At 47.9% G+C, this 24775-nt stretch overlaps 9 protein-coding genes across 9 annotated transcripts; 3 read left to right on the top strand and 6 right to left on the bottom strand.

The window, feature by feature from the left end:
- Window positions 1-129: 129 nt before the first annotated feature.
- F5B22DRAFT_511917 (ADP-ribosylation factor 6) lies at window positions 130-1251 on the bottom strand. Its single transcript, XM_047972541.1, has 3 exons — window positions 857-1251; window positions 566-712; window positions 130-485 (listed from the first exon to the last, which is right to left on the bottom strand). Exons 1-3 carry the CDS (start codon window positions 1104-1106, stop codon window positions 322-324), a joined length of 561 nt encoding a protein of 186 aa, XP_047833975.1. The 5' UTR covers window positions 1107-1251; the 3' UTR covers window positions 130-321.
- Window positions 1252-2576: 1325 nt separating this feature from the next.
- Window positions 2577-4194, bottom strand: F5B22DRAFT_511813 (uncharacterized protein). Its single transcript, XM_047972539.1, has one exon. The coding sequence runs from the start codon at window positions 3988-3990 to the stop codon at window positions 2659-2661; it is 1332 nt and encodes a 443-aa protein (XP_047833974.1). The 5' UTR covers window positions 3991-4194; the 3' UTR covers window positions 2577-2658.
- A 561-nt stretch (window positions 4195-4755) lies between these two features.
- On the bottom strand, window positions 4756-5819 carry F5B22DRAFT_634330 (uncharacterized protein; the record flags this gene model as incomplete). The annotated part of the gene is made up of 2 exons (XM_047976969.1): window positions 4756-5552; window positions 5624-5819. 2 exons carry the CDS (start codon window positions 5817-5819, stop codon window positions 4756-4758), a joined length of 993 nt encoding a protein of 330 aa, XP_047833973.1.
- Window positions 5820-7542: 1723 nt separating this feature from the next.
- Window positions 7543-9869, top strand: F5B22DRAFT_511718 (mannose-6-phosphate isomerase). The gene is made up of 3 exons (XM_047972538.1): window positions 7543-7828; window positions 7995-8275; window positions 8385-9869. Exons 2-3 carry the CDS (start codon window positions 8126-8128, stop codon window positions 9594-9596), a joined length of 1362 nt encoding a protein of 453 aa, XP_047833972.1. The 5' UTR covers window positions 7543-7828; window positions 7995-8125; the 3' UTR covers window positions 9597-9869.
- Window positions 9870-10155: 286 nt separating this feature from the next.
- Window positions 10156-10752, bottom strand: F5B22DRAFT_643536 (uncharacterized protein; the record flags this gene model as incomplete). Its single annotated transcript, XM_047978289.1, has 1 exon — window positions 10156-10752. The coding sequence occupies one exon, from the start codon at window positions 10750-10752 to the stop codon at window positions 10156-10158; it is 597 nt and encodes a 198-aa protein (XP_047833971.1).
- Window positions 10753-11836: 1084 nt separating this feature from the next.
- F5B22DRAFT_594836 (uncharacterized protein) lies at window positions 11837-14107 on the bottom strand. The gene is made up of 2 exons (XM_047974071.1): window positions 13184-14107; window positions 11837-13130 (listed from the first exon to the last, which is right to left on the bottom strand). Exons 1-2 carry the CDS (start codon window positions 13910-13912, stop codon window positions 12567-12569), a joined length of 1293 nt encoding a protein of 430 aa, XP_047833970.1. The 5' UTR covers window positions 13913-14107; the 3' UTR covers window positions 11837-12566.
- On the bottom strand, window positions 14108-17943 carry F5B22DRAFT_594834 (uncharacterized protein). Its single transcript, XM_047974070.1, has 3 exons — window positions 17605-17943; window positions 15166-17535; window positions 14108-15115 (listed from the first exon to the last, which is right to left on the bottom strand). The coding sequence occupies exons 1-3, from the start codon at window positions 17672-17674 to the stop codon at window positions 14514-14516; spliced, it is 3042 nt and encodes a 1013-aa protein (XP_047833969.1). The 5' UTR covers window positions 17675-17943; the 3' UTR covers window positions 14108-14513.
- Window positions 17944-18337: 394 nt separating this feature from the next.
- F5B22DRAFT_643533 (uncharacterized protein) lies at window positions 18338-20648 on the top strand (the record flags this gene model as incomplete). Its single annotated transcript, XM_047978288.1, has 6 exons — window positions 18338-18540; window positions 18620-18774; window positions 18856-18878; window positions 19003-19207; window positions 19279-19662; window positions 19726-20648. 6 exons carry the CDS (start codon window positions 18338-18340, stop codon window positions 20646-20648), a joined length of 1893 nt encoding a protein of 630 aa, XP_047833968.1.
- Window positions 20649-22324: 1676 nt separating this feature from the next.
- On the top strand, window positions 22325-24253 carry F5B22DRAFT_511463 (5-methyltetrahydropteroyltriglutamate-homocysteine methyltransferase). Its single transcript, XM_047972537.1, has 4 exons — window positions 22325-22955; window positions 23020-23173; window positions 23255-23415; window positions 23479-24253. Exons 1-4 carry the CDS (start codon window positions 22625-22627, stop codon window positions 24039-24041), a joined length of 1209 nt encoding a protein of 402 aa, XP_047833967.1. The 5' UTR covers window positions 22325-22624; the 3' UTR covers window positions 24042-24253.
- The last annotated feature ends 522 nt before the right edge of the window (window positions 24254-24775 follow it).

Here is a 24775-nt window from a genome sequence, read left to right as displayed (position 1 = left end):
TCCTCTTTCTATGGAAGAAAAGTGCACTCGTGGAAAGGTCGTAACAGTTAGGGGGTAGGGGCGTTCATGTGTAGAGCAAGTTGCCCAGTCTACTAATATCCTCTGTGAGGGGCGGAAGGGTATCGGTAAGTGGTAGGAGTCTTCGATCAACAAGCCATAGCGGGTTGGCTTGGGGGGGTAAGAATGTGGGAGGGGAGTTGCGTTTCGAATTAAGACAACTATGAGAAGATGACGTGGGACAAGTTTCGCCGATCTAGCTTTTGGGTGGCCAGTTTCGATGGATAGGTAGTCAAAAGGTATCAAGTACGTGAATCAGAAGCTCTACTTCTTCACGGGCGTGGGCGGAGCCTTGACGTTGTTGGAGAGCCAAGCCAAGCCCTCGAGCAGACCTTCACCGGTAGTGGCACAGCTGGGCACAACGTACCAGATCTTATCCTTTAGTTTAGATAGCTGGAGAGCTTCGGTAACTTCCTGGGGTTTCATAGCTGCAGCAACGGTGAAGCACATGTTAGTAAATCATACATTTTCATTCGACTTGCCTGACTGGGTGGTTAGACCGACGTACCGTCTTTGATGTCTTGCTTGTTCGCAAATACTAGTAATAAACTATCCTTCATCTCACGGTCGTTAATGATGCGATGTAGTTCTTGACGAGCTTCTTCTATCCGCTGGCGGTCCGAGGAGTCAATGACAAAGATCAAGCCTTGGGTACCTGCAATGGCAATGTCAGCAAGGGTGGTGCGCGTGTATGGTGGATTTGTCCTATGACCAGCCGAGAATAATGTATAGATATAGAGAGGAAGGATAAGAGAGGGGGGGAAGCAAGACGAGGAACGAGTAGGATATCAGGACTGACCGCTAAAGTAGTGCCTCCATAAAGGTCGAATCTTGTCCTGGCCACCGACATCCCAGACGTTGAACTTGACGTTTTTGTAGGTAACAGTCTCGACGTTGAAGCCGACAGTGGGGATAGTGGTAACATCTTGTCCCAGCTTGAGCTTGTAGAGGATGGTGGTCTTTCCAGCAGCATCAAGACCGAGCATGAGCAGGCGCATTTCCTTGGATCCGAAGATCTTGCCCATCATCTTGGAGAGTTGACCCCCCATGGTTACGGTGTGCTAGGGCTATGCCTATACTTTATTGTTGAGGCAGCTGTGCCGAGGAGGCTACGGGGTGTATATACTGCGTCGCGGAACGAGGACTGTATCGGGTGTGGTGTTCAGTATGACTGGTCTCGTTCGTGCGTAGAATATCAGGGAGGATCTGTTCAACAGTCGGGCGAACTAGTTGGGTTATCGGTGGTGGTCGCGCAAGTTCGTGGAGCGGCCAATTGGGTGTTGGAGAGTTGGAGGAAGGCCGAGTCCCAGGAATAGAGATAGGTACAAGGTGTCGGTACAATGTACAATTACTGTGCTCGCCGTGGTCGATATGTAATAGGGTCGGCGATGAACACGAATACGTGTTTGTTACACGCGTGTATCGATCTATCTGGATGGACTGTCTCAGTATTTGTATGGCGTCGGCGCGCTAGTTGTCTACACTATCTCGAGATGGGTGGATAGAGAAGATATAGGTAGGTAGGATAAACTTACCTGGTCTGTTTGTCTGTCTGTCTGTCTGTCTGTCTGTCTGTCTGTCTATCTGTGAGTGTGCGCGACTGGAAGGAGGAGGAGTAGGCAAGCAATTGTTCCAGCAATCAATCAAACGGGCAAACAAACACAGCGCTTCAATCGACGACGGCGATGAGATTATGGTAGTGAAAGGGGCAGAACAGACCGGGCAGAGACCGGGGGAACATGTAAATTGAAGCTAGGCTAGTGTCGCGCACTTAGACTTAATATGTAGGTACACTACAATAGTGGCACCTCGGCCGATTGACATTAATGATTAGGTTAGGTATTAATGATTGTACCTACATCAGTGCCTTTTAAGCGCAGTAGGTGCAGTCTGGTGCAGTAAAGGAAATAAAAAAGACACCCAGGTCTGTCCAGGCTTAGCCAGATTAGGCTAGAGGCCCCGATGCTAAGATCTTCAGGTGCTGAAGAACTGCAGCTCTTGCTCATACCGAAGCAAGCAATTATGCATTAGGTCTGCAAAACGTGACAACTAAATTCCACTATAGTGTCTGGTGTAGGGGTCCGATAGGGGTCGTGGGGACACGCTGGAGATGATACGATGCACTGCGGTTGCCTCTCTGGGTAAGCTTAGCAACTCTATATCTCGGCTTCATATAGGTAATCAATCTCGAGTATAGATAATCCACAGGTTCATATTATTATTATAGTATGTCGGCAAAATTGAAGCCTCGTCCTTCAATGCTTGATTTTAACTCGCTATGATAATCGAGGCTGCATTTCAGGTTGCTGTTAAATTGCCGGCCGGGAGTACATTGCACGCTCATCTCCCTCAGATTAAGTGAACATAATTTTTTGTCGATATAGTTTTTAGTTCTCGAGGATCGCCGTCTCCATATTAAATCTACCAAATCGGCCATTCATGATAGCCTAGTTGTTATGGCAAGCCGATCTCCTCAACACAGCATGATCGTATAAGTACCTTCATGTTACGAACGTTGCAAAGCTTGAAGTGCCCCTCTTCACACATATGCAGCTTCCAATTGTAGCCAGGCATGGCCAGCCTGACATGCAGGTGTAGTGATTAGCTCAAGCCCCAATGGTAGACCAAGCCCAATAGGAGTCCCAGTATAACACATAGGGAATGTGTACCAAAGAGCACCACGAGCGTAGCGAAGGGGACTCTGCGTGCATTCAAGGAGCTTCTTTCCGCAGGCAGTTCAGGGAGCATATCGCGATCCCACCACCAGTTCTCTTCCAACTCTTCTATGAGGTTTTGTTGTCGTGATGCGCCTGAGAAAGCGAATCTCAGCGTTTCTTCCGCGCCCTCGCCCACCCATTTCTTGAAAATGTCGCGGTTAACCCACTCGCAGCTGTTAGGCGCCAGGTCGTCAAGGCTCCCGTCTCGCTTTTCATCCCAGCCGAGTTTCTCAGCCTCACGGCGATACCATTTATGAATACCCGCCTTGGTGACGTTGGGGTAGAAGACTCCGCCGTTCGCCGCCTTTTCGCGTTCTTCGAGTCGCATGATGAAGCGGACGGCGACGCCCAGTCTTGTCGTGATAGCCGTGGCGCCTGGGCGGTAAGATCCATCTACCGCCTCGTCCCGTAGTTCATCGAGAGAAATCGGTGCGCTCAAGCCTTCCGTCATACCCGTCAATACGACTTGGACCTTGATTTCGAAGACTTCCAGGGGGGTCCTTTGAAACATATTGTCCTGAGATAACGCTATGAATATGGCCCGGTATAGCGGTCGTACGGCAAAAGTCAGTCTCCAGATGGAATCAAGTACGTAGTCTAGCGCTTTCAATGGCCAAGGCTCTGCTCGCAAGGGCCCATGAATCACCGATTCGTCTTTCTCGTCATCAGGGGAGGCAACAGTATTCGACCAAATATCTAATCTTCTCTGGGCTTGTTCGTAGATATTGCAATGAAAAGCGACCAATTTCTCAGGACTGAACTCTGCCTCAGCGAGGTTCGTATTGTATTTGACGTCGAAAATCTCACAAAAGTAATGGAGCAGTGTTAAATCGGACTCATATGGCTTGAACCACTGTCTCCATAGCCAGCTCTCGATATCCGGGAAACCGCAGTGAGGGTAGGAACGCTGACGCTTGTCAAAAATATACAACGCCATGGATTTGTTCATGCAAAGTTGTATGTTTTTTAGAAAGTTGAGGGTGCTGCCCAAATGATCAAGTGTTTCGTAAGGAACATTTCGCAAGTGTGATGCCCTCCGTCGGCAATTACTTTCAGCCGAGCCCCTCATCTGAAGAAGCATCTTATCTCGAGGGGTGATAGACGGATCCTGCAAAATGTCATTCAAGGATGACTTGAGCAAAGCAGCTTGCTGCTCCTCCCGATGGCTATGAGCTTTAGCCATAGCCTGCTGTTGATCCAGAGTCCGTAGACTCATGATGCCGACGCGCAAGGTGATAGTTCGACAGCAGGATATGCCCCGCGTAGTAGAAAAGAAGAGTCGTGATAGGTAGTCAGTGGCAACAATAGCAAGTTGTAGTAGCAATAACTATAGTTATTGCTAGTAGTCTTCGTAAAGATTTGTAGAAGTTGTAGTAGTAGGTGTTATCACTGTGGCTATATCAATGATTAAGTAGTAGCTAAAGGAGCTCCAAGTGACTTTTTTCACGACCAAAATGAGTTCCAGAAACGTGAGTCATCGGCGGTGGTAAACATCCTTCCGGGTATTAAAATAAGGTATCAAGAAACCTTAGGATACTACCTATGCTCTAACGTTAAGCTCTTGGAGGGAAAACTTAACTCAAGTTAGCGATGGTTCTGCAGAATGGTCTTGCATCTACAAACCTATGGAACCTTTCCATCTATCAAACTCTAAGTATACTAGGCAGGTAACCACTTCCTCTCATCAGTATGAAACCAAGGCCAACGTCGCTGGATTCTCAAAAGGCATCTACTGTATAAAACAGCACAATTTCAACGTGGCTAGTAGTTGTAGTAAAGTGAATGAAGCAGACACCACTCCAGTGACCGTCGGCGCTTGCCGTATTCCGTATCACAAGACCAATCCGCCCAGAGTCATAGGCCGTCTTTGTAAATATGCTACCCAAACCAACGCCTACAACCAATCCAAGAGACCGGAGTATGCCAAAAAGAATACTTGGTAAGACAGCTAGCTCTTAGGATAGGACAATATGCACCCTGCTCAAGCTCGATATTCAACCACATGCCGACGGGTGACAGCTTGCATCGTATTGCTGCTCTCTTCGCCCTCGAACTTTAGGTTGACCTTTTCGCTTCCGTCCATTCCCATCACCTCGGCCTTGTAGAATGTCGTGGTGTTAGGATAGAGTGCTAGAACTACCTTGCCTTCATCAAGTGGTGGCAGCACGGTGCCTTCCTTGGGGATGAGAATCATACTGCTAGCACTCGTTCTAAAGTCTTTTTGATGGTGATTCTGGTTCTCATCGAAATCGGCATCCAAGACCCTGTACCTTCGGGACTTGCCCTCGCCGCGCACTTCCTGAACTATCCCGAGAATCCAATCTGTCTGTTCGTTGCCTGTTGGCTTAGGCTTGAATGCCACCTCGTCATCCTTGGCAAATATTTGCTTGGTACGGATTGAATTGGCAGTAGGGCCAGGTTGTGGCTCGGCACTTCCGGCTTTTGCAGCTGGCGTTGAACGATCTCCGAACTTAGGTGGTACGGAATCACCGCGATCCCCCTTATTGCTGCCTCCGCCGCCACCGCCCACGCGTCGTGATACGCTCGGGTTAGGCGAAGGCATAGGTGAGTCATCGGGATTAAAGTCCCACGGGTCCTTTCGCTGCCCCCCGAGGCGCGAGCTTGACGCCTCCTGTGTTTCCTCGTTGTGTTTTGCAATAGCACGCAGTACCCGGATTTTCTCCATCTTCTCTTTAAAAGCCTGTGCCGCAGCTTCATTTAACTTGACCCCTTGGCGAGTAAGTTGATCGAGCTTATCGAGGTCCTCCTGAGTCAGAGCTACATGTGGTCATTAGCACCATTGGTATAGCAAGAGGTAGCACATCATGGCTCGAAGGGTAGATACTTACTATTGTTCTTCTTTTTCTCAGCGCACAACTTATCCTGCTCATACATAGCATCCGTATTGGCAGAGCTCTGATTGAACATATCGACGAGACCAGGTAGCTGGTCTTTGATTTCTTTCCAAGCGGCAAGCTCCTCGCCATGTTGACTTATCTCACTGTTGCGATTGGGGCCCCTCCGTTGATTCGCACGTGACGACATGGCCGCTACGGGTGGCGTAGACAAGCCGAAAGCTAGTATAAGCTGTTTTGGCGAACCAATAAATGGCTAAGACTTTCCCATTGTTAGTATCTTTATCCTCTTGAAATACACTCGTAACTAAGGAAAGGTAGAAATGGGACTGGCGTGTTTGTTGACGAATTGGGAGACAAGTTATATTGGGAGAAGATAGATAAATCAATAAATAGGATGGATACTAGAGACTAGAATAAAAACGATGTGATTATTTTCACAATTTGAGAATATAATGAAGTCAGGCACGGAATAGAATCGCAGAGAGGAGAACGGGGGCCGATGATACGAAATCGTTTAGAGACAAGCAATAGCAGTCTAATGGGAAGGCTAGACGAATCTACTTACACAAGCTGAGTACAATAAGAAAAGGGGACCCGAAAAGTCTGTGAATTTAGTCACGGGAAACGGTGAGCAATACAGAGCACGATAATAGGTGCAACTGCACGCAGAAGCGGGTTGAATATAACAGTCGATTATGGAGGACGATACAGATGAATGTGAGGCTTTCAAGCTAGTGGAAACAGCGTTGGGGATAAACAGGAGAGAAGCCGGGAAGAAAATGAGAAATGAGAAAGATAATTATGATGTGCCTCTCGTCTGCAGTATACAAGCCCAGTTCCTGTGGCAAATATGCAGTCGTGAATACTATCGTGTGAGGATGAAGTTTGTATGTTTTGGTTTCGTTCAACTTGTTGAGCCGCTGCCGATGATGGTGATGGATGCCCTCCAATTGGCTGGGGGCGGTAAACGGTAAAGGGTGAGCCCGACAACCTAAAGCGGTAACCTAGGACCTGAATAGGTCTAGACGCCCGCGACAAGAGCACCAAGACAGCCTAAGACAGTACTGCTAGGTAACGCAGCGCGGCTGCCGAGTTGGGAAGTGTGCTTTCCAGCATCGTGTGGAGCTATACTTACTAGGTATTTCGTATAAGTATCCACGCCAGCAATATCACTTATACCTACCACAAGTATGTACCTCCCTAGGCATGTAAGCTGTTCTCTGACTATCTTAGAGCTTGATAGGCTCTGTTTCTTGAAGTATTCGAGGGAAGCCCCAAGCTCGTTCTATATCAGAGACTGACATTTGCTGTAATACCTTGCTACCCCTGTCTGCTCCCCTTTACATATGTAGTAGGTACTTGCATGCATAGTAGGTACAAGCTAAGAAGTTACTTAAGGCATGGCTAGTAGGTACGTGTATGCTCGTATGCGATAGCGGGGCGCTACTGCCTCACAGCGGGGTACTGGCGGGGTAAAGTGAAGGAGCCTGTAGCTAAGGTAGGTACCCGTTGGGACTCCACTTTCGTCGCCAATCTTCTGACTTCCAGTAGAAGCGTTGGGGTCTTTAACTCGAGAATGACCAGTCAACTCGAGAAAATCCAGCGGTACTTCCAAATTGGTACAATCCCCACCAAAATAGAAGTAGTTCCTGTTTTATACATATGCACGCTACATTCATACTTCTTACTTGAATGCCAAGAATATCACCACCCTTACTGTTTCAAGGTAGCCAATTCGCGCAGGAGGATTTTGATAATTCTAGATCGATTGTTAGCATACTTACAGCTTTGAGCGACGTTAGCGATTGAAAAAGAAGGTATAGAAGTTGGAGATTGAAGGTGTTGAAGTTGAAGGTCAAGGCGTTGAAGGCGTTGAAGGTGAAGGTGTTGAAGGTGTAAAAGTGGGTGGGGTAAGTAGGCTGGAAGGTGGTTGCCTAATTGAATTTCTTAGCTATATTCAAGTTTTTTAATCGTTATGTAAAGCGAAATTGGTTTAAGCAGAGCTACTTCCATTTTGGTGGTAGTTGTACGTATTCGGAAGTACCTTTGTTTTCTCGAGTTGACTGGTCATTCTCGAGTTAAAGACCCCAACGCTTCTACTGGAAGTCAGAAGATTGGCGACGAAAGTGGAGTCCCAACGGGTACCTATTGGCATACCAACGCACATGGCGGCAGAACCATCGTGATATCATGCAAGTAAGTGCAACGAGCATCTACGTAAGTGTCTGTTCCCAGGCAAGCGGGCAATTTTGAACCCGTACCCTGGTTCTATGAACGTCCTACCTATTGAGCGGGTACCTTACTGAGAAGAGCTTCTTTTTCACTTTCCTCTTTATATACTCTGACCTCTGTACCGACTTAGTGGGCTATCTATCACTTTAACCATCGTTCAAAATCCTTTGTCTCGAGACAACCAACATCCCCACTACAGCAGCATCTCGCGACACATTACTCCACGAGCGAAGAGGATAGAGATAGTATATATCTTCGATCATGGTTCTTCCCGTCCCTTTGCTCCGCCTTCAATGTGGCGTAAATTCGTACGACTGGGGCAAGATTGGCTCTGAATCCGCTGCCGCCAAGTTTGCTGCCGCTACTCCTTCAGATAGTTTGAACATCGAGTCTGAAAAGCCCTATGCCGAGGTGCGTCTCCCGTACCTTTCTCTCTTACCCCCACCTGTCTATCTCTGTTTCATCGGGTACTTGACCATTGTCCCGCGAAATCACAAGCTGATGCGCAAGTCGTGTCTAGTTATGGATGGGAACTCACCCGTCGAATCCTTCTAAAGACTTGGAGTCTGGCCGGAATCTCCTCGATCTCGTCGGGTCCAATGCTATGTTCCTGGGCCCATCCGTCAAAGCACGATATGGCTCCAAGCTCCCCTTCCTATTCAAGGTGCTCTCCATCAACAAGGCCCTCTCTATCCAAGCACATCCAAACAAGAAACTCGCCGAGCAGCTGCACGCCAACGACCCCAAGAACTACCCCGATGATAACCACAAGCCCGAGATGACCATAGCTGTCACCGACTTTGAGGGTCTATGCGGCTTCCGTCCTCTAGAAGAGATTGCGCATTTTCTCGCTAGTGTTCCGGCTCTGCGTCAGCTTGTTGGCGAGGACGTGTCAAAGGGCTTCATCGACAGGGTTAAAAGCCAGGAAACTGACGACGCTTCAAAGGAACAAAACAAGCGGGCTCTGCGCTCTGTTTTTGCTGCTTTGATGCAGTCTTCTCCCGAGGAGGTGGCATCTGCCTCTAAGTCGCTTGTTTCCGAAGCCGACAGCAAAGGCGCCGACTTTGCTGACCGTGGTACTAAGTCTACAAGTGGAGAGACCATGGCTAAGCTCATTCATAGACTCAATCAACAATTCCCCGATGATATAGGTCTGTTCGTCCTCTTCTTCCTTAACTACGTCACCCTGTCTCCAGGTGAGGCGCTGTTCTTGAAGGCCGACGATATTCACGCCTATTTATCTGGTGACATCATCGAATGCATGGCTGCTAGCGACAATGTGGTGCGGGCAGGTTTCACTCCCAAGTTTAAGGATGTCCAGAATTTAGTCAACATGTTGACATATAACTATGCACCCATCGAGGAGCAAAAGATGTCGCCCAAGGAATATCCCTATGCTGTTCTAAACCGCACTGCATATAGCTCGGGATCCGAGGCGATATTGTACGACCCGCCTATCGATGAATTCAGTGTCATCAGGTCTGTTTTGAGAGGCAATGGCTCCAAAGTGACTTTTGACCCCATTGACGGCCCAAGCATCATAATTTGCACTAGCGGCAAGGGTAAGATCTCAGTCGGGCCCAAAACTGAGGAGATCAAGGAAGGCTATGTTTTCTTCGTCGGCGCCACGGCAGAACTAATCATGGAATCGGAAGGCGAGCAAGACGACGAATTCATCACTTTCAAAGCGTTTTGTGAAGTGGAAGACCACAGCAATGGCGCATCGGCATAAGTTAAGGGGAAACCTCTCTGAAAAAGATAATATGAAAGACAGCTAAGAAACTTGAGTCATGGGCATCTTAAAAAGTAATTACGTCACGAAGAAATGAATGATTTATCTGCCAAAATGTACAGCGTTTACTTAAAAAGTTAGAATCGGCTTCCACATGACAGTTTTCCATGACCGTTATAAAAGCATGAAATTTCCATAGGTTGAATCAGCTATACATGTACAAATGAGCAGGTTATACTTCAACTAGGTTCATATGTACAAGTTAAGGTCCGCTGAATATAGCTCTATTTGTGGTATGTGTACACAAGTCTAAATGTGTATTCATGATGAACTTCATTCCCCTCCTTAAACGCCGCGGAGACTAGATCCAGTTTCCACCAATCCCAATGCCAATTCTCGCTCAACCCCTTCTCCATATGCCGTATTCATATCCATATCCATAATCATAAGCAAATCAATAGAAATCAAGAGGTATCATCAAGCAATAATCTCACAGAACACGAAAGAAAAAAGAGAAAAACCCCTAAATATGGCATATAGAAAGAATGGGAAAGAAAACTCAGAGCCCAAGCATAACACCCCCAACAACAAAAAGCGCAATACCGCCCGCTCGCAGAGCGAGACTGCTGCTTGATATCGCACTGTGTGCTCCAGAACTCGCGTCTAGAATGGGCTCGTGCCAGCCACAATGTGCTTCTGTCCCGAGCGTTGCGCAGGCCCAGTACGTCGTTTGCACGAACTTCTGCTGTAGGCCTGCGTCCACGTCCAGTGTAGGCGTGGGCGTAGTCTCGGGGATTTTGGCATGTGTCATGTTGTGGTTCATGCCGTGCGTCATAGTAGAATTCATGTGGTCTTCACAAGGCGTTTCTTCTGAGATCTGCGAGGTGGTTGATGTTGGTGGGAATAGAGTGGGTGTGGTGGAAGGTCTGTCGCTGGGATCCGGCTCGACGAAGATGCCGCCTAACGGGAGACCACTTGTGGATCTTGGTTCGTACCCGGGGAGAATGCTGGGTGTCTGGGTGGGTGCTGCGATGTGGCTGGAGGAAAGTACATCGGGTGTCTCTGTCCTAGGTACTTTGGCGATGAGGCCTGCCTCCGCTCGACCTAGGAGGGTGATGGCTAGGAAAGCTATTGCCGCGCTGCTGACTCGAGGCATATTGATTATTGATTTGGGGGCGAATATATGTGTATACAAATGTAAATAATTGCGAGAGCACGAATATCTGAAGAATCGGTTCCAGCCCGAAAGAAGATGATTAAATTGGTATATAAGTCGCGACAGGAAAGGCCAGCCTGGAGATAGAAGGGATTTGAATGAAGAAATCTATAAAATAGTCGGACAAAGAGACAAGGAACACGGACAAAGATCGAAGGACAGAATATTGTCGTGAAGAAAGGGAAGGAAAGAAAGTTGATGTGAGACGCGACAGAATTATACTACCTGTAGTCTCTGTAGGACAAGAATAAGATGGAAGAATCTGCTGAAATTCCGTCTACAAATCGAGTCGTGACGTTAGGCTTCGAGGCAATGCAAGTTCTATCATCACATGTATGTCCAGGACAGATCCTCCACGCTCCGTCACAGTTTTCGAATGCCTAGGCTGATTTGAGAGGACGTAGAGATGCCTCGCTCGCCTCAGGGTCTACATGTTGAGCGCTCCTCTCAGCCATCCATTCGCGTCTTAAACCCGTTAGTTCTGGATGGAGGGGATGGGGGGGAATTGAATGACGGTCGTGGGTGAAATACCATGTTTGAATGATCTTCTTGGCATTGGGATTGAGTGGCTGTCATGCCAGATGAAGTCAGATGAACTGTACCACGCATGAGAGGATAACTCGCAGCCTATCGTGCACCACAAAAGTGCTTGGCTAGTGGGTGTTGATTGGTCTTTAGGGGATTATTTGTTGGAGGCGAGGGGTTGTTAGTGCCCCCCAGCTTGGTGAAACGAAACGATGGATCGGCACCTGCACGCGCTCTTGAATCTTTACACATTGAACTCATTTGAGGAGTTTACAATGAATCAGAATCTTTTATGACTCAGTTTCCTTCTAGCGAGAACCTATGCATGAGCTGAGAAAGGCGATTTGGGCTGGGACTACCAGTTTGTAGAGGATGTGTGAGGTAGGAGGAGGCAGTTGGAGAAACTCTAATGGATCTAAGCTAAGTCGTGGGTGCGCATCATCTATGGAACAGGAAAATATCTGATTGCATAGACTCACTTCTATACACGTAAGAAGACATTTGAAAGCGACGCCTGGGGATATATTTGTAGATTTACACGCGACTTATTACTACACACTGCCACTATACAGCGTAACCTCACTAGTCCCAGACATCATGAATATATACCCTTGTCTTAAGCAGCCCATATCATTGGTGACATGTCGGATTTGTTCGTATACACGGTATTGAGGCCAAACAGCTAAAGCCGACAAAGGGGCCTAGGAATAACAACCCGTGCCTCAGAATCTATTGACCTTCACGGCAAGTCAAATAGCTCAGGGTTGAATTCTGCGTTTAGAGCCGTCCACATCATAGAAAATGGTAGGTGAGCTACACCCTTGAAGGCGATGCGTCTCAAAGATCTCTGGCTTCGTATTTCATTAGCTGCCATATCCTGTTCTTGAAGAGCTCAAGGGTTGACTCTGGGGGGCTAAATAAGACAAAGGTGTTCATTCATGCGTGTGCTGACGGCGTTGTCTGACCCATCGAACCCATGCCACTAGTGTATTATTATCTAGCACAAAAGTGTTCATTTTTTATATCCAATTAGACAAAAATTGGCTTTCCCAAGACTGCCCATGAGAAAATGATGAATAGGTAGAGGAAAAGGTCTTCTTCTAGAAGAGCAAGGTGATCATCGAAAATGTATACTCATGCTGAGTTCATCGAACTCAAGGTTCAGCTTTCCGAAGATATCAAACTCGTCTACATCCATGCTTTAAGAGTACCATTGAAATGGAATATACTTACATCACGTTGGAATTAGGGGTGTTGGTAAATGCCCCTACATGGCCTATTTCTTGGTCACTTCGACCCACGGCTTTATCATCGATGAGTCTTGTGAAGACGCCTGGTCGCTCAACTGTCCATTCTTTGGTCTCACTTCGTTCGAATATCTGGGTGATAAGCTCCCAAGCCTCGCTGTCGATGAAATCGCCACTTTCAAAGTTTCGCAGCAGACGCCAATTGGCTCGAGGATTGTCAGAAAGTATGAGCTCACGCATTAATACTGTATAGGAAGTATCTCGTTCAAGCCACAAGTCGTTAGGGTCTATATGTCGCATCTCATCTCCATTTTCTAGAATGCCGCTCTCGGGCCTGGCCTGCAGTTGCACGAACAACCGATTGATCCTAGGTAGATGCTCTAGCAGCATCTGGAAGTGAGAGGCGAGAGGAAATATTGCAATGTAATTGAAGTCTACCACGGACGGTGGAATCAGAGGCACATTGTTGGGATATTCTTCACACCCAAGTAAAGCACCTAATATCGATGGCGGTCTACGTAGATAGAACTCGTACACACGGTATACCTTCAAGAGTCAGTCCATGCCCTTGGTAGTACGTTGGTGTTGGGTAAATATACCTTGGTGGAAGAGCCTTCGTTGAGGAGGAGTGAAGTCCAGGGTCGGATTGTGAAGAGTGGACAAGCTACTTGTCTCGAGTCTGTAGCAAGACAGCGCGATGTAGATGAAATCGCTGGCATACTGGACCGAGTATCTGTAGAAGTACCGCTTGGCGGACCATCGCTTCCAGTTTTTACTTGACGACTCGACCGGGAAAAGGAGAGTATATGATACGGGATATCAAAAAACCAAGCATCGTTCAGGTAGAGCATGCATGACAATAGAGCTGCCAGAGTGGTAGGACGAGAGAAAATGGTAAATCTTAGAGGATCAATGACGGAAAATATTTGATCCCATAACCATTCAAGGTCCGCGGTGCGTATACGAGGAGCGACTTGATGATCTACGGCGGCGGGATCATGGAAGTCAATGACGAGAGTGAAAGTGATGACACGATGTGCTAGGTCGTTCTCAGAGAGGAACCGTAGTAGCGGTATGGGATTTAGAGTGAAGGCGCTCAAGGAATAGACATTAGGCTTCCATAAGACATGTCGAAACAGGCGCGGCAGCGACAGAGAACGCCATGATCTTGAGACGAGGGAAACGGCTTTGAGGGGCGGCCTCGGACCGCCCGGTTGAGTCGTAAGCAACTCGAGGCCCGGCTCGTCATGTAGATGTGTCTCAGACGGCGCAGGAGAGTCCAGATACTCAAAAACTTGAAGCAGTATTTCGGTAGGTACGAAATCCATCGTTGTGGTCTCGTCATTGAGAGATCACTCGGCTAGGGGGGAGTACTGATGATGAAGCGTCCAGAAACGGTATAGTATACAAGACTGTAGGCTTGAAATTAGATCCAAGCATTGTCAAGAAAGTCCACTTTTAACACAACGAGAATAAAGCAAAATGCCAATTCTAAATTATACAATCAGGTCACCTTTGAGATGAGAAAGATAAGAGATCAAATCAATAACCTCATACCTTAGGTAAGTATTGTTTCGATGCCCCACCCCCACAACCTTAAGATAGGTACCTACATGGGTAGTCTAAGTATGTGGGAAATGGCATAGTAAAATAGGTTCTTATCTGCACTGTGACTGACACATCATCACCACAATCAATTCGTCTGTTTTCACCATCAGACGTCTAAACCATCTCCAGTTCTCAAATTGGCTCAGCCTTTAGATCCTTGTGAGGCTAATTATGAACACTTCCCCGTACCTTGGCTACCTAGGATCATAATGCCTTGACTACTGAGCTCGCTGGTGACTAGGCTCATTTCAGAATATTACGATGCGATGCCCATCCACCAATACAACAAAGTACACCTCGTACATTTGTCCATCCTCCCGGTTATCTCCTCGGCGGAGTAGAGTATCTACCATAGGAAGTTGGACCCCTGTAGGTCGAATGCTGCATATATCCCGGCGATTCTTGGCCGGGGGTATCTGGTGACCAATAGCCTCTATCTTCTTTTGACCGTGCAAGCTCATCGTCGTCCTTACCACTGAACAGCTCCCTTCGATACCTATCATACTCGTTGCTCGCCTTAGCAACATCTTCGAAGTGCTCCATACCGATATAATAATGCTGCTGACTTCCGTCAATGTGACGTTGATAGTGGGCTAGAGACGCCGCGATTTGGAAGGCGTTGCGAATCTGCCTGCCATTCCATCTTGCACTAGCGTCTTCATGGAAATGCTTCGATGCGAACGCCAGTATGTCGTCTTCCTTAATCACCATCGCCTTCTCACCATTCAGTCTTGCCCTCTCATCTTCAATGACCTTCAGTCGATTGAGGTTCATCCGGAAAATGGCGATAGTCTCGGATAACTCCAATGCTGGGTACCTAAGGCTCAAATGAACGCGCGACTTGACAGCTTCGTCCAAGGCGCCCGGCCGATTGGTAGTAAGGAACAATATGCCCGGGTAGTACTCAAGAGTCCTTAGAAAGACTAGACGGGTCAGCATAGATATTGAACTTCAAATCTTGGGGGCTTCTCACCTGACACCATGGCATTTCTCGAAATACTATCATCGTTCTTTTGCCTCTGCGATAGGAATATCTCGGCTTCATCCATGAGGAGAATGCAGTCCCATAAATTCGCCAATCGAAAGGTCTCTTGGAGTCTTTCTTCTACCACTTCGGGGGTAGTCCCAAGGTCTCCGCACGTAATAGGGAACAGCGGTTTACTCTGAGCGTGAGCAACAGCTTCAGCAGTGGCGGTTTTCCCAACCCCAGGAGCGCCATGTAGCAATATCACAATGCCTCTTCCTTTGCCTCGGATGAAGTCCTGATCGTGAGTCTCTAAGCCATGTCGTGCAGCGGCTTGACGAGCCTTTTTCTTCTCAAAGTGCTCGTAGACGATGGACAAGATCATCTTTTTGTGTCTCTCGGGGATTTTGAGGTCATTGAACTGGTTGAGAAGCGATGGTATCGCTTTCAGATGTGCCATGTCTATGACGACGAACTTCCTGTCACGCAGGGCGTATGCGAATAAACGCGAAGGCAGAAGTGCCAGATCTTCGTCCGACAAAACAATGTCAGTCTTCACCTGGGAGCTGACATCATCTGATCGCTCGTAAATGTAACTGTCTGTTTCCGCAAATTCACCCCATCGAATCTTATCAATGGATTCTTTGTCAACAACCATTTCCCTCCAACAGTGTACTTGTTTCGATCGTTCAGGATCCGCCCATTGAATGGTAGTAAATGGATCCCGCAGGGTCCTCGTCTCAATCGGCGTCTTAGAAAATGTGGAAAATTCGGGTTCCCAGTGAGGAAATGTGAGGAAAGCTTCGCGAAAATCAATAATCACATCGCTGTCGATATGTTCTGGCGTTGCCATCTCATCACCCTCAGAGTCCGTCATCACATCCCCAGTTGGGTCATGAATCAGGGTCCAGCCATCATATGCCATAGCGACTTTTCCTTTCGACAAGAGCTCTCGAAATGTATTTCCGCGCTGCTTCAACTTTTCTAAGATGGCGTTCCCATCCTTCATAAACCGCAGCGGGAATATGGGGAGCTCGTGGATCTCCTTCTCCCCTTCGTAATAGGGGATTGAAAAGGTTCTGTTCACGGCTGAGTATTTCTCTCCATCAAAGTCGAGTGAATAGGCGCTGAAGTTATCTTGCCTCTTCTTGTCAGCATCGTCAGAAACCAGCCCCTCATCATTATCAACAGATTCCATCTGATTCACCTTCCACGTTGGAGCTTGCTGGGATATAAAATAGAGACGCCATAGCCGATGGGTTGTAGCTGCCGCTTGTGGCCCCTGTGCGTTGTTCACCGAAGACTCAGTCTTCGGGTTTGCCCGTTGATACACTAGCTCTCCAATTCGAAACAAAGACCAGAGCTCGTCATACCGTACTTTCATATTGGTGCTGTAATCGGCCTGTTCAAACATTCTATATGTTGGCATGATCCTCTCATTTATAAAGTTCACGTATAGCTTCATATCCTTGTAAGCTTGTTCACTGTCCATGAGAGCCATTATCTCATGTCTTTTCAAATAGCTCTCATGCCTCTCGATCGGAGGTACAGGCACTTGTTGGGGGTTGATCGGCTGACTCTTGTCCTCATCTTCAGTAAATGATGCAATACCCACACCTTGGGATTTAGCAGCAGTGTCGTTCCCTGTCAATACTCGATCGTTATCCTCTCCTGTCGTCTCTGGCGGTTTTTCTAGCTTCGCACCACTGTTCGGGCCATACTTTTCTTCCAAGACACGAAGATCTGCTTCCATCGCGCTATGAAAGTGAATAAAAGTCTTGAATGGTGCCATAAAAGTATGAGGCAGGGTTGACCAAGAGCTTTGAACGTTGGTTTTGTCAAGATAGGCTAAGATGATACCCGAGTTGATACGAACGCGGTTAATACCGGGCTTCCACTTGTCTTCGTTGGCCTTCATGATCCGGCGCAGCAAACGTGGTGACCTCATGTAGTTCAATCTCGTTTCTGGGGGGAGTCGAGCGATGTGCTCGGCCTCTACCTCCGCTGCTCGATCCTCAGGCAACATATATATGTCAATGCTATAGTTGCATTCTTCATCGGAATATTTGTTTTTGAAGTGTTCCCAATCACACTCTCGAACTTCGGGCACAGTGTGAAACATGTCATAGAACCCATCTTCCATCTTCTTATCGGCAGCTTCATCGTCTGTCTCGTCATCCTTCTCATTCTCTGCCCTCTCAAGAGAAGCAATTCGAGTGTTCATATCTTTCATCCAATTATACATAACAGTCCCATCGAGAGATCCTGGCAAGTTTTTCATGTCCTTAAGCGGATCATTGGGCATTGAATCATTGTCGTTGCCCGCGCCTCTCTCATCCTCAACAGCGGAGGACGGGCTAACGGCGATTGGGTCGTACACTTTATTGCAAAAGAATGTTAGGATATTCATGTTCAGGGTTCACAGCTCAAGAGGCTTTCCCCACTTACTTTGTCCACTCCCCTCCCCACGGGGTTGTGAAGATTTGACCGTAACTTGCGCGTCTATTGCGGCAGCCATTGTTCGATCCGTCCAAGCTACTATCTTCGTGCCTTGGGGTTAGATATGTTCCTATTCAAACTGGAACTACCTCGCGCGGTAAGCCCAATATGTGTTTAATAGATATTATAACCAGAGCTCCCCACGATAGTATCCCTGATTTTCAATAAGGTGATGTCGGTAGTGCTGGAACCAAAGACACAAACGAGCCTTCCACTAGGTTTTACGCTAGGAGAGAGAATTCTTTCTCTCCGGCCGAAACAGTTGCGACACCCTCAGCCTGCATCCTTCGAAGCGCCGAGAGCTTACCACCCATGCGGGTGAGTGTCATCCCCAAAAAGCCATTGGAGAAAACGACGCCACACCTCCCACTATTGGATACTTGAGCTTCTCGACTAGGCCCTGAATTGTAGCATGTTAACCCTCCGAGCCAATCTTAGAGACCGGAGGCAGGCGAGAGTAGTTTTCATTAAGGAATGAACGGATTAGTTGCATATGATGGGTTGCATCAGCCCCCCCCCCCAACCAAGCGCATCTCCCCTGTCAGTTTCCTTCTACAGTCATATCGATGCCTAGAGGGTCTAAAGTGACATTTCTCTTATGTGCCGTGTCCAGAGAGGGAGTTTTCCAACAAACAGAAATAAATAGCTACCAGCGTCAATGACACTTCGCCACCCAAACACAATGTCGACAGGCATGGCGACTGGGATGGAACTAGAAAACAATCTGCCTCAGACTCTGGTAAGAACTATGAGTGACAGGGTCGAAGTATCCACGTTTGATTATTGGAGAAATTCCGATGGTGCAGTTTCAATCTCTTCCAGCCTGGCAACACCGGCGACATACGATGAACAACGTTCGGTGTGGCGTCGGCCAGGTAGTCAAAAGTGAGTTATCCTTTGCCTTTCGGATTTAACAATTTTCCATATCAAAGTAATAGAATAATTTCTAAACAACTTGAAATAGGGACTTGGAAAGCGCGATCAACCAATACCTCCAACAGAATAAACACGAGTTTAACTCCAAATGGTCTACATGGCAGGGCGTCCTAGAACAACTTGACAGTGCGACTACAATCTACTACGAGAAAGCTCGTGGAAACCCGGCTAGAGCTACTATACGTAAGGGAGAAGCGATCAGTCGAAACTAAATCCCCTTGTTGGAATCTATTCCTAATGACAACGGCTTGGGCTTACTCAAAGGCGGATTACTCGTCATCTTCAATGTAGGTTGATACTGCCATTTACCCCTTTAGCTGTATTCAACGGGTGGTAACACGTCAGGTGCTTGGTGTACTCCATCATTTCCTGGATAATACTGCTCGAGATTGCTAATATCCGGATATATAGGCAGTCAAGAGGCGATCCGAAGCTTGTGAGAAAGTCTTCCACTGCTTCAAACTTATACCGGAGACCATAGCTCGTGTGCACTCATTAGAGAGGCTGTTCCCTCACGAAAAAGGTGTAAAAGCCTGCATCGATGACTTCTATAGCATGCTTACAGCATCTATACCACGACTAATCAGAATTCTCAACAGAAAGGAGTCAGAAACTCGTACGTACGGACACTACCCAATAATTAGTTGGGGTGGTATGAGTGCTAACTTGATGCCTGCAACATGTTAGGCGTTATTAGGATGGGAAAACTACTCTTAGGCGATCAAGTTAAGGACGTCGATGCTTGTATTCAACCGGTCAACGAGACGGTTCGAAAGCTTAATGAATACGTACATAATCTAGAGAGAAGCAGGGACGCTCGGACAGCGAAAACGACAGACAACATCCATTCGAACCTCAACATTGTCCGATCTGAAGTATCAGAGATTCGCCAAGACTTGAAGTCATTGATTGGTGGCTTGAATGAGCCTCTCGAAGCAATTCGTGAGAGATACGCCACAATTCGGGAAAGTCAAATCAAAGAAATTACAGACGAGGCCACTATGGCTATTTTGAATGGTCTGTATCGAATGTTGGCAGAAAGATGTCGAACCAAGGATTTTGATAATCAAGGTTAGCGCTACACATTGCGGCTTTTGATATATAAGACAGTTGAGTGCTGACATCCGCTCGAAGGAACGATCCCACAAGCTCCGTGGCAAACCCTCCCGGCCCTTCCTCGTGCGCAAACCATAGGAACAGGAGAAAGTCTAACAATACAACCCAGCTTAGATGATCTACTAGAAGCCTTAGGTGGAGAGCCAGTATGTTTGGAAAGCTTGAATGATCATGGAGAAATTCTTCGCAAATGCAACCAGTTCAGTGACAGAGCTTTAAGGCAAGCAGCCTACTTAAAATCAGCACCCTACTTCCCGAGATGGCTCAGTGCTACAACCTCAGACATTCTACTAGTGGATGGACATGACACGAGAGGCAAAATATCTGCAATGTCTGTATTTTGCGCCATGCTCGTACAGGCCCTATGGAACATGCAAGATCAGTTCACTATGCCTCCTATCCAAAGCATCGCCCTCTTCTTCGCCTGCGGAGCGCACACAGAGCCAGAAGACATCCTAACGGGGCCCTCCGGCATTGTCCGGAGCTTAATCGGCCAGGTTCTGGTATCCTGGCCGGGACAAGCACCGGACCTTACGTTTATCAACGAAGCTGATACTCTACTGTCTGATATCCAGGAGAATAGGATCGACGCACTATGCTTCTTATTCCAGAAACTACTCCGCCAACTGCCTTCAGAAACTGTACTTTACTGCGTTGTTGACGGAATTTCGCTTTATGAGACGAGTTATTCGAACTGGAAAGACGACCTGGACTACCTCGTCGAGGTATTGAGAGACTTGACAGATATCAACCTAATGCATGAGTCCCATGGCCCCGTCCTGAAAGTGCTCCTTGCGAGCGCAGACAAGAGCACTGATGTCTACAGATTGGTACCAAATCAGAAGCGTGTGGATCTTCGAGCACAAAACCAAGTGCCGACCACGCCAACGGAGCTATCGTTACTGGAGGATATCCAACACAGTTTACAGCCTGAAGCCTAGTTTAAGCCCAAATAGAGGAATGTTGCTTGCGGTCTAGCCAGCGACCGGCAACCTCCAGACCCTGGCCCACCTGAAGCTTCCCGATGTAGGCAGGCCAACCTTGTAGGAACTATGCCCGGTTCAAGCTTCTAGAAAAGGCATTCTTCTATATCTTGTTGATCGGCGACGGCATATTGAAGTGTACAAAGAGGCTCAGGTTTCCAGCTTCGTTAGGTTTACGTTTCCTAGCTACCCCACCTCCGGGGTCGTTAATAGTAGCTTGATGCTTCCCCCATATTCCAATAATCTTGATATATCGGTTGAAGCTCAATTACGCATTAGTTCTGCATTCAGCATGACTAGTTATCCTACGACGAGATAGTGATTATATTCTGGTTGAACTTTGATTACAACACTGGTACTGAGCTAACATTAAAGACCCCTGACTATGTATATATCATCAAAGAGACAAACCCCCTGGTGCTAGGTCTTCAACAAACGGCTTTATTCTATCTCTTGAACCCTCAATCACACTTCTTCAAACCCTCATAGCGGAAGACGGAAAGGCCTCCATATTGACCCCGCAGCTCAACGGCCGCAGAGGGGTTGAATGCCTAAGCGAAACTAGCATATTGAACTACAAGACGCCATAGATGGTCCTCCCCGCAATATTTAGACCTAGGTAGCCCAAGTGCCGCCCCCCTGTCGCCGACCACAAAAAGGGACTCGGCCCCATTCCCATCCCTTACCGAAATGTTGCATGGTTCTAGTCCAACCGGCCGGAGGAGATTCCACGTGGGAGACATCGCCCACTGCAGCAGCAGCAGACAAGGTGAAGGCGACAGGTGAGGCAAAAAAGGCTACCTAGGGTACTGTATCTATTTATTGATCCCTCCGAGGACCAAGTATACGTCACGACGGCCCCTTCACGTAACAGCGCGATAGGCGGGCTTTGTCTCGGCCTGCTTACGCTTTTAGCCCTGGCACACAAGCTAAGCCGTGGCACTCGAGATGCGCAAACCTGGGATCTCCATCAATCGCAACTACCGGATAATCAATGGGCGATTCGTCTAACCCGGTTACGTGTCGGGCAATGCAAGTCCACGGTAAAGTCAGCATTGACAAAGGCGGGGCTGGCAGGGATGCTGCGGGTTGGTTTCGTTCCCAACTTCACCGTTTGCTCGAGGCCGGACGACTTTTAGTGTGGTAGTGTACTGCTAGCCCTCCCTTTCGCCACGGCGAGTTGGGCCTCCGGCGTTCAGACCGTCACTGCTTGCTGTGGGCAGTAGCCCCCGTTGTCCGCTTGCTCGCTTGCTGGGCTCTTCTGGTAAAATGGGAGGATTCGTCCAGGCTGATGAAGTACAGTAGACCCGTGCAGGGCTGGTGGGATCTCTCATTGGCGCAGGTACTGGTTGTTGGCTGGTTTCTCAGACATGTTGCCTAAGTGTCCAAGGTCGCGCATCACTACCGCATGCAAGACATCTAACATCTAAGATCCCCTCTATTCGGTTGTATGACACTACACTAAGGAGATGACTGCGGGTGGTGCTACTGTTGGTGACGGAATATGATGGTCACCGCTTGCGGGGATCCTAGGTATCGTGCACTCTTCGGCTTGCCGCCAATACGCCCCACGCTAGGTACGAAGTGGCGGCGACGGCAGCAGTGAGAGTGTCCACAATAGGTACATAGTATCTCCTTTGGCTCTCGGGTAATAGATCCTGAAATGACAAGAGACATGCCACGGCAAAACATGGTCAGAGAGCTGATCGATTTAGTACCGCATGGAGAGAGGGATTTCTTTCTGAATCTCTGTATAAAGTCCTAACCCCTCCTCTCTTCCATCCCGTCCAAGTTTCCTGTCATAGTAATTGGAGTTGACTCTGGCGCCCTAACGCATATATTGCTCAGTTGGCTTTCTCACTATAAGTCTAACTGGATCTCATATATACTACATATACGTAGATCGGACAGGGTCTATCTCACCATAAGACAAGATGGTCGGCAACAAGCAACGGCCCCCATTCCGGGCTGAGCATCTAGGCTCACTTCTACGTCCTGTTGAGTTGACTGAGAGACGACTTCAACTTGACAATGCTAAGGCCCTCGAGATTGCTAACGATGAAAAGTTGCATGAAATCGAGGATAAGGCTATCAACGAGATAGTCAAGCTACAGTTAGATTTGGGATTCCATGCCATTAACGATGGAGAGTATCGTCGCCATCAGTTTTGGGGCACATTCTTCCCGAATCTTGAGGGCTTTGAAGAGATTGTGGCACCTGACTGGGGGATGTTCCGCATGTATGTCCCGGACATTGCTGCCTTCAGTAAGTCGATTTTGACACGGAAATGTTGCGAAGCTCCATGCTAATGAACCATTCCCAACTATAGCCGAGGCAGGTCACAAACCGGGCGAGTCCGTCGTTTGCACTGGCAAGATCAAGCACAAAGGCAGTAGTTACCTGAAAGACTGGAACTATCTCAAGAACCTTGTGCCTGCTGATCGTGTCAAGGATCTCAAGATCACACTCGCTGCCCCGAACTGGTGAGTTTCCATCACCCATTTTTCGCGTCTCCGCCTCTCAGCTATCAGCAGTTTGAGGCTTCGAGGCTGAACAAAAACTAGGTATCATTTGCGCTACAAGAAGGGAATGGCGTATCCGCAGAGCGTGTATGCCAACGATGAAGAATATTTCAAAGACTTGGCCGTGGCATACGCAACAGAGCTTCAGACTCTATATGACAATGGAGTACGAAATGTCACCATCGACGACCCGAATCTAGCTTGTAAGACCAGCTCTATCTCGTCCCGTGTCTAAGCCACTGACAAATGGCCCTCCTACGGCACAGATTTCTGTTCGGAGAAGATGATTGCGGGATTCAAGACAGACGGTGAGGACCCTGACGCGCTTTTCGACTCATATGTCAAGCTATACAACGACTGCATTTCTTCACGGCCTTCCGACATGCACCTCGGCATCCATCTTTGCCGAGGCAACTTCGCATACAGCAAGCACTTCTCGGAGGGCGGCTATGATCGGATCGCGACGAAGCTATTCAAAGACATCAACGCAGACACGTACTTCCTGGAATATGACACAAGCCGAGCGGGCACGTTCGAGCCGCTCAAGGAACTCCCGACGAACAAGAACGTCGTGCTGGGCGTCATCACTAGTAAATTCCCAGAGCTGGAGGATCTGGAAGAGATGAGGGGACGTGTGTTCTCAGCTGCCGACATCATCGCACAGGGCTCAGGACAGACACGCGAGGAGGCGTTGAAGAGGATTAGCGTCAGCCCTCAATGTGGGTTCGCAAGCCACCATCTTGGAAACTCGGTGACAAGAGATGATATGATTGCCAAGCTCAAGCTCGTCAGACAGCTCGCAGATTCGATCTGGCCAGGTGAGCCATAATTAGTGATCGAGAACATGTAGTTGGAACAAGTTAATTTTCGGCTTGATAATACTCCAGGGTGATGAGTACAGGGTATCATATGATAATTATGATGATGCTCTACATAGTAGGAGATACCACCGGAATCAGATGAATATCAAAGAGAGGAAATATTCTCTATTCGATAGATCTTGAGAGCGTGATGTCTAGATAACAAGTACACGTAATGCGCTATGAGTGGCGAGCCGTAAGCGAGCCCTGTTGTCCAACGCCGAAGAAGCACAACCAACACAATTCTGATTTCCGTGAACTATACCCACGCTATCTTTGAGGCCAGCAATCGGTCGGTATATAATCGGCAACGTAGAAATCACAAGTTCAATGTGAAAGAAGCGGCCCTATTCTCCTACATCACAGGTTAGGTAATCGGTAGATTACTGTATTTACATAGCAAGTGCCCCACCAACCAAAGTCCTTATGTAAGCAGCACAGATATGATACAGGGGATTTATCTGCATACTTAGCTCTCCCGCCTCTTACTGTGTATGCATCAGCTGTGAAGGAATCGATCCGGTGGTGCCAGCATTTCGAGGACAGGCCCATGATCTTCCAATTCTTGAAGTGGCGGTGCACTCTCAAGCATAGACAGCTGCAGGAAAGCGCTTTCAACCCACTGCGGGTAGGTAATTGGAAAGATCTGATTGGTTGTGTGCCTGGACACGGCAGTATGGGGCTTATGGCACACGATCGGGGA

This window comes from Xylaria bambusicola (genome assembly GCF_022495145.1).
Source record: "Xylaria bambusicola strain CBS 139988 unplaced genomic scaffold F5B22scaffold_7, whole genome shotgun sequence".
NCBI lineage: Eukaryota > Fungi > Ascomycota > Sordariomycetes > Xylariales > Xylariaceae > Xylaria > Xylaria bambusicola.
Note: the sequence above shows the minus strand (reverse complement) of the source record. Positions and strands in the feature narration are given on the sequence as shown.